The sequence below is a fragment of the Cydia amplana genome, chromosome 10 (assembly GCF_948474715.1).
Source record: "Cydia amplana chromosome 10, ilCydAmpl1.1, whole genome shotgun sequence".
Taxonomy (NCBI): Eukaryota; Metazoa; Arthropoda; class Insecta; order Lepidoptera; family Tortricidae; genus Cydia; species Cydia amplana.
Genome location: NC_086078.1, coordinates 13087676 through 13107752, shown reverse-complemented (window position 1 = coordinate 13107752; position 20077 = coordinate 13087676). Strand labels below are relative to the sequence as shown.

General features: G+C 36.1%; 2 protein-coding genes across 2 annotated transcripts; both read right to left on the bottom strand.

Moving 5' to 3' along the window:
• Nucleotides 1-1502: 1502 nt before the first annotated feature.
• LOC134651413 (uncharacterized) lies at nucleotides 1503-5504 on the bottom strand. The gene is made up of 4 exons (XM_063506517.1): nucleotides 5400-5504; nucleotides 5115-5289; nucleotides 2814-2978; nucleotides 1503-1978 (listed from the first exon to the last, which is right to left on the bottom strand). Exons 1-4 carry the CDS (start codon nucleotides 5468-5470, stop codon nucleotides 1538-1540), a joined length of 852 nt encoding a protein of 283 aa, XP_063362587.1. The 5' UTR covers nucleotides 5471-5504; the 3' UTR covers nucleotides 1503-1537.
• Nucleotides 5505-8138: 2634 nt separating this feature from the next.
• Nucleotides 8139-15297, bottom strand: LOC134651692 (uncharacterized). The gene is made up of 5 exons (XM_063506793.1): nucleotides 15280-15297; nucleotides 14935-15054; nucleotides 10554-10616; nucleotides 8646-8768; nucleotides 8139-8366 (listed from the first exon to the last, which is right to left on the bottom strand). Exons 1-5 carry the CDS (start codon nucleotides 15295-15297, stop codon nucleotides 8178-8180), a joined length of 513 nt encoding a protein of 170 aa, XP_063362863.1. The 3' UTR covers nucleotides 8139-8177.
• Between the last annotated feature and the right edge of the window lie 4780 nt (nucleotides 15298-20077).

The window sequence follows — 20077 nt, the reverse complement described above, 5'->3', positions numbered from 1 at the left end:
GGCATTGCTGCATATAAGTAGAGTCTGTGCGGAAAGAGACGAGCATGAGACGAGTCGTGGAATGTATTGAACCCCATACATTCCACAACTCTTTCCGCACAGACTATATATCGAGCTTGTTATTGCCTATATAACATATACTACTCTTTGAGGCGCGGGTTACATGCGCCATGTGCAAGAACCACTAAGCATAAACTAAAGGTATGGAACTTATGAATCAACTCAATTGACATCCAAAGAGACATTGACTATGCATTGACTCTTCTTGCCTTTTTGACATGTAATACTTATTTGAGAGATATAAACATAACCATTGTAAATTCTATTTTTCAAGCAAAATGGATAAATAATATCATTAAGCACATATGGCACGAAATACTTCATTAAAGTAGATTCAGTAAAACAACATCAGCAATTCTGAAGCTCCTTGTAATACCACAAGCATGGCTTACTTTTGAATCATTGATGAAACCTACACTTCTAGAATAGTTAAATGATTCTAAAAAAATGGTCTAACGTGGCTTGCAAGATTTACCTCTGCTTTATTAGGTACTGCCTTTATAAAAGCTTTGGATTCCTTCAAGAAAGAACAATGTGGATTTAAAGGTAGATCGACGATTAATATAGAACTATGCAAAACCCTTTGCCAGTATGAAAAACAATCAAGATGAATAAAAAAACCTACTTTGGCATAAGTTCTCACTTACTTAGAGATATAATTATCATGGGTGTATTTTATGCCTGCGTTCTAGAATATAAGAAAGATGAGCGGAGATGAGAGGATACGGCGGTAATCAACCATGCAATTGCAATAGTTGTAAATGTTGTAATACAGCAGAGCGGAGAAAAAGTGTGGATTAGGAAAGTACCAATGCTATTGGTTGATTCACGCTCGTCTCCTCTCATGTCCGCCGTAGTGGAAAGGCAACCTAAATGCCAGAGATAGGAGGCAAATTATGCATCTCATAAATTATATTAGACAAACAGCATTGAAAAAATGTTAATAAAGGAAGACAATCATCCATTTTTATTTCTACAGTCAGACTAAGCTAACTCTGAACAGCATCCCTACAGAACTACTACAGCGTCCCTCTTTTTGTAACATAGAAAAAGACGGATAGTCTATCTCGCCGCGAGATACTGTCGCGCGAATCATGTGCTAGCCTGGCTGACTTCGCAGTGACAAAATGTACCTACCAGTGCCACCACAAATGTAAATGTTAAATAAGGACGCCAAGCACGAAGAATTTCGTATATCGAAACGACATTTCCTATCTCTATCGTACGATATGTACCTACCATTCCTACCAATGAAAAAGTAACCAGTAATAATCAGTCTCTTTATTAAAATTTGGCCTACTTATATAAGACTCATGTTAAAATTATAATATACTTACTGCTAAAATTTCTTACAATATTAGAAAGATATTTACCCATTTCTCGCATCTGTACCACACCTCAAATGAAAATCACCAAATGAAGTGATAAAAGATTTGAAATATTGCTAAAGAATCTAAGAATCGTAACTTAACTGATTTCAACTAAAACCATTGTATGTCTTTAGATTAGGACTATGCACCACTTCAAAAAACGTGCAGCCATCTTCATCACCACTTGATACTTCGCTAACAGCACTTTCAACTCTACCGTTTGTAGTTTTACTTTGATTACTTTTTCTTTCCTCCTTATGATTACTGTCAATTGTCTCTGAAAACTCGGAAATATTCTGCAGTTCACAACATAACTTGTACTCCATATCTGTACCTTTAGTATGTTTCTTGATCATGTTTAAAACTGTTTGCATGTAGCTGATTTTTGCATCTCTCCTTCTGAGTCTCAACTCGAGGAGTTTCACTTTAGCTTGCAGTGATACTTCCTTACTTGTTTTCATTTTGGTTTGTATTCCCACGTTGCTAGTTTGTTTTGGGATGAGCGAGTTGGAAGACTGGACTGAATTGCAACATGTGCATGGCACCACCTGTAATTAGTAGTAATATTTTGAGAAAATGTAATTTTCAATGCATTACATTTATATTTTTTTGCGGTATTAATTAAATGAATGAGTATGAGTATGAATATGAGTTATAGTTCGTTTTTAACAAGCCTTTATTAGGTCGACCTGTATGTAACTAACTATGTAATGGAATCTAAGGTAACTAATTTAACCATCTTCCAAGGATTGTAGCGTCATGAAAATTGTCAGCTGTATGTAGTTCTGATGACAATACAATAATATGGTACTGTCGAACTGATCTGATGATGGAGACAGGAGGTGGCCATAGGAAATCTGTGATCAAACAACGCAACCTAATTGTGTTAGGGGTTTTTAGAATTGTCTCGATAAGTATTAGTTGTCTGTCGTAAGAAAAGTACAGTCAGCGATAAAAGCTTGTACCAAAAATGAAATTTTTGCCAAAAACTTATTTTTAGCATTCGAAAAAAGGTAAACAACCTTGATGTGTCTTTTAATTGAAAAACATGTTTTAAAAATGTCGCGGCAAATATGCAACAATTATGAATCTAATAGAATCATTTATATACTTCTGCTTTCATAAGTATAAGTTAGTTACTGATTTTTAAAAAGCGTTTTTCAATTAAAAGTCATGTCAAGATCGCTTACCTTCTTTCTAATGCAAAAAAAGACGATCTATAAATTTTAGTTTTAATATTAACTCCATAGTTTTCTTTCACCTTACCATGCGATGAAAAATCCGAGGCTTGCTTATAAATAAATAAGCATGGTAAGGTAATGGTATATGTATATTGTATAATTATCTACTTAGCCATTATTTTCTTTTCACTAGGATACCTACCATTTGGAAGGTTTGAGGTAAATTGGGATTGTGATCATATTCATCAGAACCTGACTGAGTTTTTTCCTCAGCACCTTCAGTGGTAGACACTCCCTTATTTCTTGCAAGAGCCCTCTTCAACAAGGACAACTTTTCATTGTCATCATCGTCATCTGTTGAACTGTCCTGAAATAATTTTTAATAAAGATAAGATAAAGATAAAAGATAGTTTATTCAAGTAGGCATAATTACAATGCGCTTATGAACGTCAAATAAAGCTAGGTAGACCGGCTCCAACCCTACACCTCTGCCCCGAGAAGATTTAAATCCCCCCTCAACTGGAGGAGGGTATCCCAATATGGGACCGGCAACAAACACGGCGGGACACATCTTTTCAAAAATAATTACATCTTATAATTAACATGCATTACAAGAAAATAAGGAAAAAAAATACAATTTAAATTACTATAGAATTCATGCAATTATACACATAAGGTGTAATAGAAATTTGATTTAAAAAATATACATACGAGGGGTATTCAAAATATTCTCGGTATGAGAATGAAAACAAACAAGTACGAAAAGTTTGATATTTTTATTTTTCAATATACTCCCCCCCTATGTTCATACACTTAAAAGATCGATCAATTATTTTTTTTAATCCCTCGTAAAAATATTTTTTATCTTTCGTGTAAAAATGCTCCTCCACTGCCGCCTTCAATGCTTCATCGTCAGAAAATTTATTTCCACGCAGATCCTTTTTAAGATTGGGGAGCAAAAAGAAGTCGCTGAGGGCTAAGTCCGGACTATACGGTGGGTGAGTAACAGTTTTAAACCCACATTCAACAATAGCTGCCTTGGCAATATGAGCAGTATGGACGGGGGCGTTGTCATGCAGAAGCAGAATACCTTTGGTTAACTTTCCTCGCCTCTTTTCTTTAATTACATCCTTTAATTGACGTAGAATGTTAGCGTAGTACTGTCCTGTGATATTTACACCTTTTTCTTTATAATCGATTAGTAATACTCCTTCACAATCCCAAAATATCGTGGCCATGACCTTGCCAGCTGAAGGGATGACCTTGAACTTCTTGGGATGAGCTGAACCCTTAATGTGCCACTGCATGGACTCTTGTTTACTCTCTGGGTCATAATGATGAACCCAGGTTTCATCTCCAGTAACTATTCTTTGCAGCACCTCATCAGGATTTTCACCGCACAGGTCGATAAAATCGGAACAACAAGCTACACGCATGTCTTTTTGAAGCCGAGTCAGCATTCGCGGAACCCATCTTGCACTTACTTTTGACATATTAAGATGGTCATGTATAATATCATGTACGGTACCAATAGAGAGATTGGTTACTTGTGCTATAGATTTTACCTTCACTCGACCATCTTCCAATATAAGTTTTTCCACTTTATCAATATTTTCTTGTGAAGTAGCTACTACAGGCCGGCCAGGTCTAGGGTCGTCTTCAACACTCTCCCTTCCACGTTTAAACTCGCTTGACCACTTTTGAATGGTAGATAAAGAAGGAGCAGACTCACGGTAAACACAATCCATTTCCTCTTTTATGGTTTTTTGATTTTTACCCTGTTTTGTCAAGAATTTTATCACGCATCGATGTTCTAATTTAGTTAACATTGTCAATTCGCACATGATGTTCATGTTTGTTCAGCAATTGCAGAAAAACAAAAGACCATCTCGGTTCGAATTATACTTTTTTTTAATGTCAATGAATAAACCTTAGCGGCCAGTAACGAAAGAAATTTTAGAAGAGGTCGTAAGATATCAATACCGAGAATATTTTGAACGCCCCTCGTATGTACATGGAATCATACAAAATACAAATATGTGGTTAAACCCCACCATAGAGAAAAAAATACATAGAGTGCTCACTCCATACATCAGTTTTAGTACCAAAAAGGCTATTAGCATCTAGCATCGAGTAGCAGAACTATCAGTACTGCTACTTGACAATAGATGTAGCACCGACCGGAAAGTCTTATGCTTTTGAGATACGACTTTTTGGTCGGTGCTACATCTATTGTCAAGTAGTAGTACTGATAGTTCCGCTACTCGATGCTAGATGTAGACACTGAAATTAATAGTCTGAACTGATGTATGGAGTGAGCACTCTTGTCTTACTATATTTCTCTATGACCCCACACATTATTGGCATTATTGATAAATGCGATTCAAGCCTATATTAGGTATTAATTGTTTGTCAGTCTACCTGATGCAGCAGTGAAGGTGTTAAATTGAGTACTGAAGAAATGTAAATATTATTAAAATTTATTTATTTATTAAAAAAATACCTTTTCAACAATATTTATAGACGGCACAGCACCCGGTTTGAGGACACGGCTCCCTCTGCCTTCAACAAAATCCTTCTCCTTGAAATGCAGGCTGCATATCTTGGCGTGTACTGATTTAGATTTTATTTTTACGACTCTTTCCCATAGCGGCAAATATTTCTTGTTTCTTGTAACACTGCAATGATTATTCTTTATGTCATAATCATATGTTTCATTATTTTTTATAATTAATTAAGATATAGATCATAGAAAAACAAATAGGTAGGTAATTCAGAATAGGATTACCGATGAAACGTTACACCGCTATTAAAAGGATTGTGTTCTGATTTACATCCAATCACAGCACACTTGCTCATTGTAACTACAATTTATATAATAACAAACGTAGATGACTCATTCAGGACAGTTAAAATTTAATGCAAACTTTAATAAATAATAACAAACTTCACCACAAAAGCAGCAGCGGTAACATTAGTATTTAGTAAACCAAACCAAATCGATTGTCACATTGACATTGACATTTTACGTTCGGATACTCATAATAGTCATAATGGTACATACACACAAATCGAATTACACATTATAGCCCTAATACACTACCGCACTACACCAAGTCGCGGTGCGGTGTTGTAGTGTGTTATGGCTATTATACGCAGACTGGTAGATTGCTGGTAGATCAATTCAAGACGTACAACCTCCATACAGTCTGTGCGGAAAGAGAAGAGTCGTGGGATTTGAGGGCGCGCCAGTGCTATTTTATGGTTTTTGCTATGCTGACAACACTGGTCACGTGATTATAGTACGACACTAAAGGTCATGATATTTGAATCCCTTTTGTTCCGGTTTCTTGCCACGGCTTACTAAACGGAGCCTGGTGGTGGTGTCGGCTCGTCAACTCAATCCTCTGAATTAGCGCAGGCACTAGTTTTCTTTTTAAAATCTTGTTTTTATGTCTCAGATACTAAAAAGGGACAGTGCGATTGACAAAATTGCTAAAACTAGTTAAGAATGTGCCCAATACAACTCATTTTGGTACCAAACAAGATAGTCTCATTTATGTACTGCCTAATCTGTGCAGTCCAACAGTTATTTAAATACAAAATCGGGTAGATCGGGTAGAAATTGGGCAATAGAACTGTAATTTTACTATCTGCGGGCTCAGCACGGTTCCATTTTTATCGACTATCACTATGCCCGTCACTTTCGCACTTACATACTTGTTAGAACGTGACAGGCATGGTGACAAACGATAAAAATGCGACCGTGCTACTAGGGCTGGGATATAAAAATAGTGCATAAGTAGGTAGGCCTTATTGGGATATGTCCGGTTCTCTCATCTCACGATATTTTACTTCGCCGAAAAGTCACTGCTAAATATGAAATAATTATAATTTCGTAACTAACAGAACCTAGTAAACGAACGTACAAATAAAGAAATATTTTATTAGAAAAAGTTTTATTCTGTGTATTCGTAGTCTGAATTAAAATATTCAATGTCACTTATGTTTGAGCTAGCTTCAGAACATCCAGGGACACTCATAGAACTATCTACATCTGAATTAAATGTGCTTGAATCCGGCACGTAGATTACAAATTCTTGCATATCACCTACATAGCGGTCTTTTATTCGAGATACCGTAGGTACTTTTACGCAATCCTGAAATTTTTTTTACATATAAATATGCATAAAATGGCAAGTATCAAGACTATTTGTAAGTTTTTTTAAAGATCATGAATGACCTGCATATTTATGAAAATTAATATATTTTGAATGAATATTCTTACCGATTATATACCGGAGACAAGTTACTTAGGGGGCTTATTAAATAGGTAATATTTAATATTAAATACAACATCATTACCCGTAAATAGCGGAAACACGTTCCGCGACTTTTTGTAAGTCGATAGTCGGCTTTTATCCGTTTTCTTCCCGCTGACTGAACTGAACAATGTTAAATATCATTTTCGTTATGGTTTTATGTACGGTTTTATCGTGTTTTGTAAATATTTTATAGATAAAACTTGCGGTTTTTGTTAATAAAAATATACAATGATAGAAGTTTGTTTACTTTTTACAAGACAGGTGTCAAAGGTTTGATTGCCATATAAAATTGAAAATGTTAGTTCCCTTTTCTGCCACGATTCTTCTCTTTCCGCACAGACTCTAAAGTGTCATTCAATAGAACTTACTATGTAAACAAACCGCCATACTAAAATTGACACTGAATGTCAATTTACTCGTAACTTTTGTTTACATTGTTAGCAATTTCTATTGAATGACACTTTACAACACAGCATTCCCCGCGTGCCTCACTCAACATTCTTAGAATAGGCGGCGCTTTGTACAATTTTTTCCATTTTAGCTTTAAGCCCCCTCCAGACCAGTATTGTATTCTACATGCCTCCTTACATGCTTCCTAGAGTCCGACCAGTGAGTCGTGTCACAAGCTATTTTTTAAAATTCTGTATATGGCAACTTTTTTTCCTATCAAATAAGCTGTCAGTTTCAAGCTGTCATTTAATTTCATAGTAATTTTATTGCCAGGTGCGGGGGTTTTTACTGAAATTCCCGCGTTTTTTTTGTGACACGACTCACTGGTCGGACTCTAGTAACTCTAGTTAGTACTGTATTGTCTTTGTATTGTTTATAAACTGAAATAGATTTTGATTGTATTCTTTGCTCCAGAGTCCTGACTCAGACTATGTATGTGCGTAAATTGCGGCGCGACTTCGCGGAGAGAACATATCGCGAGGTTGACGTAACATGACTCGTATCTTCTTAGTAGTTTGTGCGTAGTATCTTCTTAGTAGTTTGTGCATGACTCCTACAAAGCTATTTAGCTCAAAATGCATACAATATTGTTACAGTTCAAGCATTACTTTATTTTTCACAATTTTCATATTATCTTTACTCTCTCACAAATACTCTCTCCTAAACTCCTCTTCAGTCGACGATACGTTTTCGTGTTTCATCAGTCGAAGCACAAATTCGGTGCAACGGTAAATAATAACCTCTTCCAATATAAAATATCCAGAAATAGTGTCATAATCAGCTATTAACTTTTAAACGCATATATATTTATTATCACGCGGGTGATATCCGATAGTGGTGCATGGGAGGAACTGTAGGCCTGTTTTGGTGATGGTGCGGATGGTGATCAGAAGGCGCTGGACGGGAGGGAGGCAGCTGATTACTGCCATGCAGCGTCTTGGATTGACTATTGTCTCAATAGATTTGCCGTCTACCAGTATCTAAAAAGAAGTTAATTTGAATTTATGATATTTACGTGCGTTATACAGGGTTTTTTCCACCCTTAGCCATATTTGCGAGGTGAATATATATCACGTAGGTACTTAGTACTTATAGGTCATTCTGACTGAGTAACTTTTACAATGGGACCAACCCCGATATCACGAAGCCGCTGTTTGCCTGTCTTATCCCAAGATTAGGCAGCATCATGTAGAAAATTTGTTTAGTTTACTAGTTACTGTTTAATAACTTTGGTACACTAAGTCAGCTGAGAAACTTACTTCGTATCCCATTATTCCCTCGATTGCTTTGGGCAGCTTCCACTTGAGACTAACTGTATGATGTGACACTCTTCTCGCACACGGTTCTTGAACTCTGAGCTCGTCTAAATACTTTTCTATATCCTGTCAATAAGTTATGGACGCAATTATGGATTTAAGTAAAAGATGGGAAGACCCGGTAAGAATATCAGTCTGTGCAGAATTAATTTGATCCGATAGTGCAGATATCGTTGTATAGTCTTGGAGGATATAATCAAACGGAGACGCCATGTCTGTAATTTTCTGTACAAAACAGTCTGCCGATTTTTGCGGGGGAGGGGAACGTCAAATGTATGCGTAACGTAAATATAGCCATGTCAGATAAACGTCAGTCCATACATTGTGTATGACCGTTGGCCGCCTATTTTCGACAGAGGGGAAAGCCTGTTAATGGCTACTCCGTTTAGTTGTATCCTCCAAGTGTATAGTAGTTTGGCTCAGGCCTGTCACATTTCAAAAATAGACAGAGAATATAGTATGTATCTTTTCAGTACATATGGTGCTATTTTCCGTGGCTGTGTCAAAAATTTAAAGGGGCATATGTACTGTAAAACGTTGTACGATACACGTGCGAATAGGTCATTCGCACGTGTATAGGGTTTGCAAGATCCGTCAATTTTTCGGATCCGGATAATTCGGATATTAAAATTTGACGGATCCGGATATCCGGATAATTCGGATAATACGGATCTGTATAAAGAAAGGTGACGAAAGAAAAGGATTGGGTAAAAAAGGCTATTTTCATGGATAGTAGGATTTATTTGAAATTAACGTGCTGAAATCTGTGTAGAAAAGTATGACAAAAATTAAACATTATCTGCAAATTAACAATTAAATAATAACAATCAGTCTTTATAGAAAAATTCTTTACAATGCTACATAAACACTAAAATTAACTTAGGTACATTTTACAAGCTTAGCTAAAGATTGACTAGGTTGTCTAGGTTGATAATAATCAGATTTAAAGTTTTTAAAATCACATTATAAAATAAAAAGTTTACCCAGGCTAATGATAATCAAAATTAAAGCTTTCAAAATCAATATTACACTTACTTAAGAAAATTTTGTATAAAGTCGTTTTTAACTAGGCTAATTGAATCTTCAAAAGGACATCGTCCAACGAAAAAAAAAATTAACATTTAATAAAACTACAACTTATAGGTATATATAAAACTTATATAAATCATGCAAAATAATGTAAAATTATTACAAAAGTTTCGCGAAATTAAGAACTTTGGGCTACAGCTTCTTAATAACGAGAAAAAAATATCAATATTACTTACTCAGTTAGCAGCACATCAAGCACATGTTATTTATGTTAACAGAAGACTGGAAACCGACACGATAACACAAAAAAGTCACAGATAACAACACGCACAAGCACTAAAGATGTTCCAGGTAGACGACCCAAAGGCGACTGAGCGAAAACCTGATAACAATTACTTTAAAACATACAAATAATTACCCTTATTCCAGTCAGGAGGCATAAACTAGCTAGTTTTAAGACTGTTACTGTTACTACTGTTTAGTTTAAGCAATATTTGCATTTATTTTATGACGTTATCGCGTACCAATAACGCGACCAATGCAATATTTAACGGATCCGTGAGATCCGAAATATCCGGATCCTATGAGACGTTGGATCCGGATCTTAGATTTGACGGATATCCGGATATTTCGGATATCCGTATATCCGGATCTCAAACACTACACGTGTATCGTTTACCTGGTTCTTAGGCCCAATTCGCACGAGCGCTTTTTCAACGTGAGTTAAAAAAGCGCTTGCATTTGCCCGCACGCTAAATTCGATTTAAAGACTAAGGCCAAAGTTGAAAATTCCAAAAATAATTTTTATCAATCTTATCTTACCGACTCTATTATTGAGGCGGCCTTTGAGATTTCTACTGGCGATGTTGGACTGAATATTTCATTCTGAAAAACGAACGCATAATGAACACCAGAGCAATATAAAACAGACAATTTCCTTTTTTAGGGTTCCGTAGCCAAATGACAAAAAACGGAACCCTTATAGATTCGTCATGTCTGTCTGTCTGTCCGTCTGTCCGCCGTATGTCACAGTCACTTTTCTCCGAAACTATAAGAACTATACTGTTGAAACTTGGTAAGTAGATGTATTCTGTGAACCGCATTAAGATTTTCACACAAAAATAGAAAAAAAAACAATAAATTTTTGGGGTTCCCCATACTTAGAACTGAAACTCAAAAATTTTTTTTTTCATCAGACCCATACGTGTGGGGTATCTATGCTATGGATTAGGGATTGCAGAACCGGTACTGTTTAAAAGAACCGGGATTTTCGGTACCGGGCAAAAATGGAACCGGGATTTCCCGGTATTTTCGGTACTTTCGGGACTGCCTTCAAAAATCAGTTTTCACATCAATTTTCAGTAAAATCAAAGCGTAAAACGACCACGAATCTTTCTTAAAACAATAAAAAAGTAGCACAGTGAAGGTACACACTTCTTTTATACCATAATATGTGTCTTTAAGTCACACAATCATTAATATAATTTGTTTTTTTTTTTCCTAAACTACATGATATTTTTACTATCTTTGTTGATTGGCAAAAACTGAATCGTGGCTCAGTAATGTCATCATTTTTTTAAATATGTAAGACGTTTTGTGAAAAAGGATAAAAAAAATTGATAATTTTCGCATGTGTTCAAAATGGGCTGTGGACCTTCGAACATATAATAACAGAACTATCTATACGACAAATCAAGAAATTATTCAGCCAGAATTATTAATTCATTTAAAATATCATTATTATATGTGACTTTCTTATACCGTGTTTGAATTTGACTTAAAAGTAGTATTTTATTAATTACAAAATTGTCTCTATTTTTGCTTCTAGTTAGTATACAAATATGAAATAACTAATCGTTCGTATAAAATTATTTATCGTACAAACATTTATGCCCTTAAAGTATCAAATTACGCAATTTTATATTGTCGGCATTGTCAAACCCATTGACTTTTTTTAATTTATTTTAATGTAGTGGTCAGCCGTAAAAGTATTACCATCAGCCTTAGATTGATAAAATATATTTATTTTCTTTATAAAACATGATATTTCATGCTAAGTAACAGAAAGCAGTCAAATATTGTACCGGAAATTTTAGTCCCGAAAATCCCGGGAGTACCGGGATTTTACTTTTGAAATCCCGGTTCTTTGCTTGGCTCTAAATCCCGGGAATTCCCGGTACTTTCGGTACCGGTATTTCCCGGGAGCAAACCCTACTATGGATAGGTCTTTAAAAATGATATTGAGGTTTCTAATATCATTTTTTTCTAAACTGAATAGTTTGCGCGAGAGACACTTCCAAAGTGGTAAAATGTGTGTCCCCCCCCTGTAACTTCTAAAATAACAGAATGATAAAACTAAAAAAAATATATGATGTACATTACCATGTAAACTTCCAACGAAAATTGGTTTGAACGAGATCTAGTATAGTAGTTTATGCAACAGTGATATAATAAGTAAATTCTCGGGTCTTTTTTTACAAAACTCGACTACGTCTCGTTTTGTAACTTCGACCCTTGAATTTTAAGAACCAATTATGAGCTGTTGCATACATTACTTTTTCTATGACAGCTGCAGCAAAAAAAAAAAAAAAAAAGAGTTATTATAAAAAAAAAGAGTTATTATTAAAAAAAAAAGTTATTATTTAAAAAAAAATGAGTTATTGTTTAAAAAAAAAGAGTTATTATTTAAAAAAAAAAAGAGTTATTATTGTAAATGAAAACATACCTCTTTCAATCAAGATGATCGGAACTTGTATCTTAAAAAAAAATAAAGCAGTTGTATTATACTCATAAGATGACTGCTAGCAGTCATCTTATGAGCCTATAGACAAAGCATTCAAATGACATTGCTTTAGATATCACTGTCAGTCATTTAATTGACACATTTAAGTGCTGGAGTAGAAAAAGTAGTTTTTTTTAATACGTCATAAATCGCCTAAATACGTCATAAATGGCCGCTTTTTTTTCTCTTACATATCGCTCGCACAAGCAAAGGAAGTTACAGAGTCTGGGCTATAACCGCAAAAATCGAAGTTCGCAAATTGTGGACATCTATCTAAAGATCCCCGCAATTTACGAATTTCGGTTGTTGCGGTAGCCCAGTGCCGAGTGCCTAATAAAGTCCACTCTTTAAATTCTAGATCATTTTTACATAAACGGTAATCAATGTTTTCTAGGTTTGAAGCTACTTTTAGTTTGTCGACGACTCAAGATTTAATAAATTTTGTTGTTTTTTCTTAAGTATAATTTATAAGTTTATTTTAATAAGACGGGCCGCGGGCCTTACATGGGACAGTTACCTTACGTTAAGGCCTTTAAAAACTCTATATGGTTTTTTTACTTAAATTATTTCTTATTTTGCCTATGATCAACTTCCTAGCTTTCACGGTTTTTTGAAACAGCTCGTCATGAAAGCCCGGGGTGCATAAGTAGTTCTACAGTCAATCACATAATGATTTGTTAGCTGGACGTCCAATACGCAGTTCGTCCAAATCGCATTTCGTCCATTCGTCTACTACGCAGTTTGTCCATAAGTGATGCGTCCATTTCGTGATTCGTCAATACGCAGTTCGTCCATTTCGCGATTTGTCACTCTGCATTTCGTCCATTTCGCGATTCATCATTACGGAGTTCGTCCATTTCGTGATTCGTCTATTAAGAGGATATGGGAAATGAGAAAATGGTCAATAATATCAGCTACGCCGATGATATGGTGATGCTACTGGGACCCACGGTCCGAGGCGTTAACGAGTTGTTAGGGCCCGGCCACATGTCCACGGTGCGGCGCCGGCCACCGTGTAACGGCACGGCGTCGTGCAGTAGCACGGTGCCGTGCACGGTGTGACGGCACGGTGCCGTGTACGGTGCGACGGCACGGCGCCGTGCACCGGCGGCGGCGGACGGCGCACCGCTCGGAAGTTATTGTTTTGCTGTTGCATAATTCTCATGTGCTAATTAATGTACAAAAATGGCTGACAATTTAGATGTCGACTTTTTAATTTCACTAGTGGAAGCTCGTCCCGTTCTCTGGGACAAGACTAAGGAAGACTAGGATAAGAATAAATACCTACACAACACACATTGAACATGTGAAAATCCTCATTGACGTTCGTTACGTAATGTTGATTAACAAATATGCGACAGTTCCATCCTGAGGGTCTACCACGAACACCGAAATTCGCAAATTGCGGGTATTTTTCTCTGTCACTTTAATTACGTCCAATTGGAGTTAAACAGAAAAATACCCGCAATTTGCGGACTTCAGTGTTCGCGGTAGACCCTTTGATTTGCGAGCGAGCTGGCAACTTTGCGCAGGGAATGCTTGAAAATGTCGCGTTCATTTGAAGTTGTGTGAACGTGGCATGACAGTGACAGGGAAAAGGTACCATTTGAGCAAAATTACCGTTTACCTAATTAATTTTGAATTAGAACAAATATACTATAATTAGTTATAGCGTAACAAACTATCCTCGGATAGTTCAGTCAAGAAATATCGAAATGCCGGGACGTGCCTCTCTCTAGCCAGCCGTGTGTTCCAAGCTGATTGGAAGAACTTCGCTCGCTCGTTCGACAATCAATGAATCTTTGTTTCCATTCCACCAACCCCTTGACCGCCAAATACGTCAACTGACGCGTGCAGCTACAGCCCAAAGCCCAATGTCAACCTTCGTGCCTTCCTACAAGGTGCCTTCCCTCACGCACAGGTGTGTCGTACAAAGGTGTACGTAACTCAGACAAACGGTTCGAATTTTCATACATGAACCGTGGCTGCAGTAATGAGAGACGCATAATTTATTTTTCTTGACAAGACTTCTACATGGAGTTGGACGGAATGCCTACTGGACAAAATGTGTGTTGGACTAAATCCATGTTGGACGACATGCTGTTGGACGAAATACGTGTTGACGTAATACGCATTGGACGAAATGCTGTTGGACGAAATGCATGTTGGACCAAATACGTGTTGGACGAAATGCGAATTGAAATATCATTTGGACGAACTGCGTATTGGACGTACAGCTAACAAATCATAATTATTTATCATGACAATATAAAGCTGGTCAAGCAAATCTTTTCAGTAAAAAAAGGCGCGAAATTCAAATTTTCTATGGGACGATATCCCCTCGCACCTACATTTTTGAAATTTGCCGCCTTTTTCTACTGACAAGATCTGCTTTACCAAGTATAATTGAGCAATAAATACCTGAAACAGAAAGGAACCCTCTTTTGACGGTAATTTCGACTCGCTTACTTTTGCAACTATTCCAGTACTATGGACTATGGCATGATGAATCGGGGTAATACCGATAATGGAATCATCCACCTGCAAAAGCAACGTAAATTGTACAGTGAAGTGACTTGACTTCTCAATAATATGTCCCATTCCCATAGTTCTCAGGCACCACTTTGCTCAGCTCCGCGTTCGGAGAGTAAAGGGTTGGTATAGTAAACATATATAATATATGTATTATCAAAGACCCAGAATTTACCTTACATATTGCAATGAAGCCCATGTCCTGAATGAGCATATATAAAATTAATTAATTACCTTTCTTGTTAAATCCATAATTGACGTTTGTTTTGGTTGTTCCGCTAGAGTATTTCTCGAAATATCATTTATAATATCAGTCATCACTCTCTGCGCCTGTTCCTTTATTTTATTTTTAGATATATTCTTTATCTTCTGTTTAGTACCATGCTTAGATATATTATCTAGGTCGGGTGCAGTAATATCAATTTTTAATGTGTATTCATAATTTTTTACTTTTTTTTCTACCCACCGATGGTTGCTATTTGTTGCGGTACTTTTTTCTGCTGTGATAATATATTCAGTATTAGTTTCGACATTTGATACTGTACATAAATAGTTATTGTTATAGACCTGTTCATCCCGTTCTTTATTGTTGTGTTCTTCCGTTTCAATGTCGTGTTTGTATAGATTATTTAACATTTCTTTTATAGAGCAATGGCAAGGTTCTGCGTGTGCGGTAGCGTCTGTTTTACATCTACTACAATTTTCTGGACCTTTCACGACACCAACTTTACTAATTGTACTTTTTGGACCACATCCATGAAGCCCGTAGTCATATTTACGTTCCTCTGTGAATTAGAACCATCAAAGTCTTTGTGGTATAAATAAAAGTGTAAAATTAACTGAATTTGGTTAAAATATGGAGTTAAAAAGTACTTAGGTGTTAGATGCATGTTAGATACGAATTGTCTAGTGGGAAAACGATTTGTTTATTTTGTTATTCCTCTGTATTCACGGTCGTTCTTTAAAGTTCCCGTATACACTCCACTTGATTTCGAGGAATTGTACCTATACATATAGGTACCCAATAATTATAAATTTAAAAGTTATGGTACAGTATGTATTACGGCGTTTTGAATCTCTTAATATCGTAAAATCCTGACTGAAATCTTTTTCGCCTGGACCATTTTCGATATATAGGTATGTTATGGACCAAGTGATAAATCGGGCATTTTTCATAGTGGGCGGGCATTATGAAAAATTACCAATATGAGATGTCAATTTGATAATTAATTAAATTGCCCGGGTATTAGCCCGGGAAGGTGCAAATTCGGTGTCATAAGGTGCAAATTTTGGTATTGGATGAATTCACTTAACACAGATGTAATATACGTTAAGCTAAGTTAATTGAGCCCAGTAGCCATCCGCCACCCTCTGGCAGGTAGGGGGGGTAGTATTCTTGATCCATACAAATTTTCAACCCCTATTTCGCCACCTTAGGGGATGAATTTTCAAAAACGCTGAAATTAGTTTTCTTGTATTTCAATAATATATCTTTTAACGAAGTTTGAAATTCCTAGCTTAAAATAAAACATGAACCCCATACAAACTGTCATCTCCTTTTTAACCCCCTTAGGGGTTGAATTTTTCAAAATCGCTTCTTATCTCTTATACACATTATAAATTTAACCTAGTGTGCAAATTTCAACTTTCTAGCATTTGTAGTTTCGGCTGTTAATAGTACTGATAGTTGAATAAAATAATAAATAGCAAACCGATTTTGATATGTTCGTCAATATTTTCCTTTTTTTCTATTAAATTATACATTAAATGTCTGAAAAATGAATTCCTCATGCCCGATTTATCAGAAAATGACAGCACACTCGACGTATTAGGTAAATAGAAGCTGGTATGATTTTTTTCTGAAGCGCGGCGGCGTGTAACTTTCACTGCCCCTCCCCCCCCCCCTGCATACCTGCCAGGGGGTGGCGGATGGCTACCGCGCTCAATTGGCTTAGCTTTACGTATATTACATCTGTGCCAAGTGAATTCATCCGATAATTTGCACCTCCCATACATTGGGTGACACTACCTACTTCCCTAGGTATATCACCTATTGGGCAATTTGATAATTACTATTTAAATAATTAAATTTCCCGGGCACTTTAGGTTTACATAATGCCTAATCACCTATTGGGCAATTTGATAATTACTATTCAAATAATGCTGATGCTATAAAAGTAGGTTAGGTTTAGAATTCATCCCCCCACAGAAAAGAGCTGTGTTTAGAAAAGTAGGTTTAGGTTAGGTTAGAATTGCAACTCCCCACAGAAATACCACGACGCGATCGAATTGATCACATTGGCCGGCTAGAAGTAGGGAAGTATTCATACGCCCAGTCCAACTGATAAATTCAAGGTATCTCAAGCCTTGATTTATTAAATGGACCACGGACCGTCGGGCATTGTTAATATGGACCAGCCAAAGGAATAAATTTATCACTTTGCCAGAAGCTCCTGGGAATGATTCATAATGCCCGGGCATGATTTATACAGCCTGGTCATTATTTATACTGCCCTGTTAATCAATTTGCCCGTAACATATCTTTATTATCAAATTGCCCAACGATTACTTAGCAATATTCATTATGACCAGACAATGTGATAAATAATGAAGTTTAGATAATAATTAACCACTTGGCCCGATATAGCTTGTCATTATTCATAATGCCCGATAATTATACATAATGCCCTCATTAATCACTTGGTCCATAACATATACATGATAACCGTTGAAATTCATATTATGTATAACACTAAATGCAACTTACTTAACTTTCGTTTCCACTCATCTTCAATGTATATTTTCATAAGATTAATAGTTTCACAACTTTCCGGAGATCCTGATAATGATGCTTGTCCTTGATAAGGACATGACGAACACTCACAAAACGAACACTTGCATACTGCAGCGTCTGTAAAATCCACTGTCTGTGGTATCAGTTGATGGTTTTCTATTATAGCGGTATAAAAGTTATGATGTTCCTCGGTTGGTTTTCCAACCATATCACCACCGGATACGCATCTAAGACTGCAGTAGTTGCTTAAGCAACTTTTATGCAGACTATTCAACATTTTAATTCGCGGTAAACTGAGGCAATGCTGTATGCAGGTAGCACACGAGCAAGGGGAATACTGGCAATGACAATTTGAATATTTGCATGAAGATACCTTCTTGCATTCAAGATGATTTAATATTAAATCATCGTGTGATTTATTTTCGCTGTTGCTATCGTAGTTTTTGGCCAACTTAATGCACTTCTCGCAATCACAGGGTTTACAATTGCAGGGATCAACCAAATTAGGCACTGAACGACCCGAAAAATATTTACATATCGTACACACCCATGCGTTACAAATTGCTGATATCAATTTAAAAACGTTATATGTACAAAACTTCTGTGACTCTGACAAATTCATTATTTTCGAGCCTGAGCTATCACTACAGGAGAGTTTATTGCAGCTGTCTAGTAATCTAATGGTGAATTTCCTTAGACCATTCATTGCGATTTAGGTAAGTACACAATAGGTTGAATTTCTTGATATGTTTTCCCGCAGAATATAATGCGAGAAGTTTGGATCATGACCCAAGATTTAAAAATATCGAGGACTGACGTCAGACCCCGCTTTCACATGAAGAAAGCGGGGTCGCAGTTTGTTCTTTATTCGTTTAGTTTTTTTCTTATAAAAATCCTTAGTATGCCTTAACTTAGTGTTATAGGTTTAATTTTGCCGTCTGGGGAGTCCTCATAACTCACTTATAATTTAGGTTTCTGTAAATGAAATTCAATATAGTATTAGGTATTAGGTAAGTAGTTAAAGATAAGACATTCGCTTTAAGTACCTAGGAAGGTAGTGATTGATACAATGTAGGTATAGATACCTAACGTAAGAACACGTTGTAACTACTTAGTTACACGGGATTGTGCAGGTTTACGGGAAAGTCCTTATCTTATGAGGAACTCTGCATGAGTCCCTCGTAAGATTTATTTATTCTTGCTTTGTCTCCCATTACATTGGAGCTACATATTAGTATGGAGTAGTTTATAGATAAAAACTGTGATTTTCACATCATAATATTATTATATTATTTCGTTTCTGAAAGAATGTTCGTGCATGTATTTTTTTAAGTTTTATTCATAAATTGTCAGTTTGCTTGTCAGATCGTCGAGACCAGTCAAAATTGACATATTAAGTATTATGCTTTTTACAAACTTTTTATTAACTTGCAATGTACAGGTATAATACAGGTACTATACCTATTATATGTATATAAATATAACAATGTTTGTACGGGTCAAATCTTGCAAGTTAAATTTGACCCACTTCCCGACTTGACCCAATGAAGCTGAAAATTTGCATACATATGTAAGTCGGGTGACAAAACAATATTATGGTAGGTACCATGAAGCTGATCTGATGACGGAGATAGGAGGTGGCCATAGGAACTCTGTGATAAAGAACCTGATTGTGTTTGGGGTTTTTAGAATTGCCTCGATGAGTGTTAGTTGTCTGTGGAAAAAAAGTACAGTCAGCGATAAAAAGCTTGTACCAAAAAATTATTTTTTTGCCAAAAACTTATTATTATCAATTGTGTAAAGAGTTGGATGATTGGTATAGATAGAGAGAGTAGAATTACGCTTACATCTATTTGAAGCGTGTAAAAGAAAAGCCGTATCATAAAGGAAGAAGGGGGATGTATCATGAGTGCGAAAGAAATAGGCAAACAATTAAAAAACGTGACCACTTTTGGACTACTGTATGGTTGTGTAGAAGTATTTACTTATAATCATAAATCATAAGTATAACTGTAGTCTGCACGTGCATCATAAGAGATCGGTTGCCATTGAACTTATAAACGTAGACAAATAAAGCTTCTATTTCACATGTTTCCAAACAAGAGTTGTTTCCCCAATAAAAAAATACCCCAGTCCAAGTATAAACTGAAACAGGCAAGTAACTACAATTTGTAGTATTTAAGTTGTACAAAATAGTGATGTATTGGTTTTTAAAATATGTGAAATATGAAGTAGGTA

Coding starts and splice junctions, on each gene's coding strand:
- LOC134651692 (XM_063506793.1), bottom strand. Junction 10,617..14,934: donor AGGGTTCCTTTCTGTTTCAG/GTATTTATTGCT, acceptor TTCGTTTTTCAG/AATGAAATATTCAGTCCAAC. Junction 8,769..10,553: donor CCGCCTCAATAATAGAGTCG/GTAAGATAAGAT, acceptor ACTTATTGACAG/GATATAGAAAAGTATTTAGA.
- LOC134651413 (XM_063506517.1), bottom strand. CDS start 5,470: ATGAGCAAGTGTGCTGTGATTGGATGTAAATCAGAACACAATCCTTTT. Junction 5,290..5,399: donor AGCGGTGTAACGTTTCATCG/GTAATCCTATTC, acceptor TAATCATTGCAG/TGTTACAAGAAACAAGAAAT. Junction 2,979..5,114: donor CTATAAATATTGTTGAAAAG/GTATTTTTTTAA, acceptor AAATTATTTCAG/GACAGTTCAACAGATGACGA.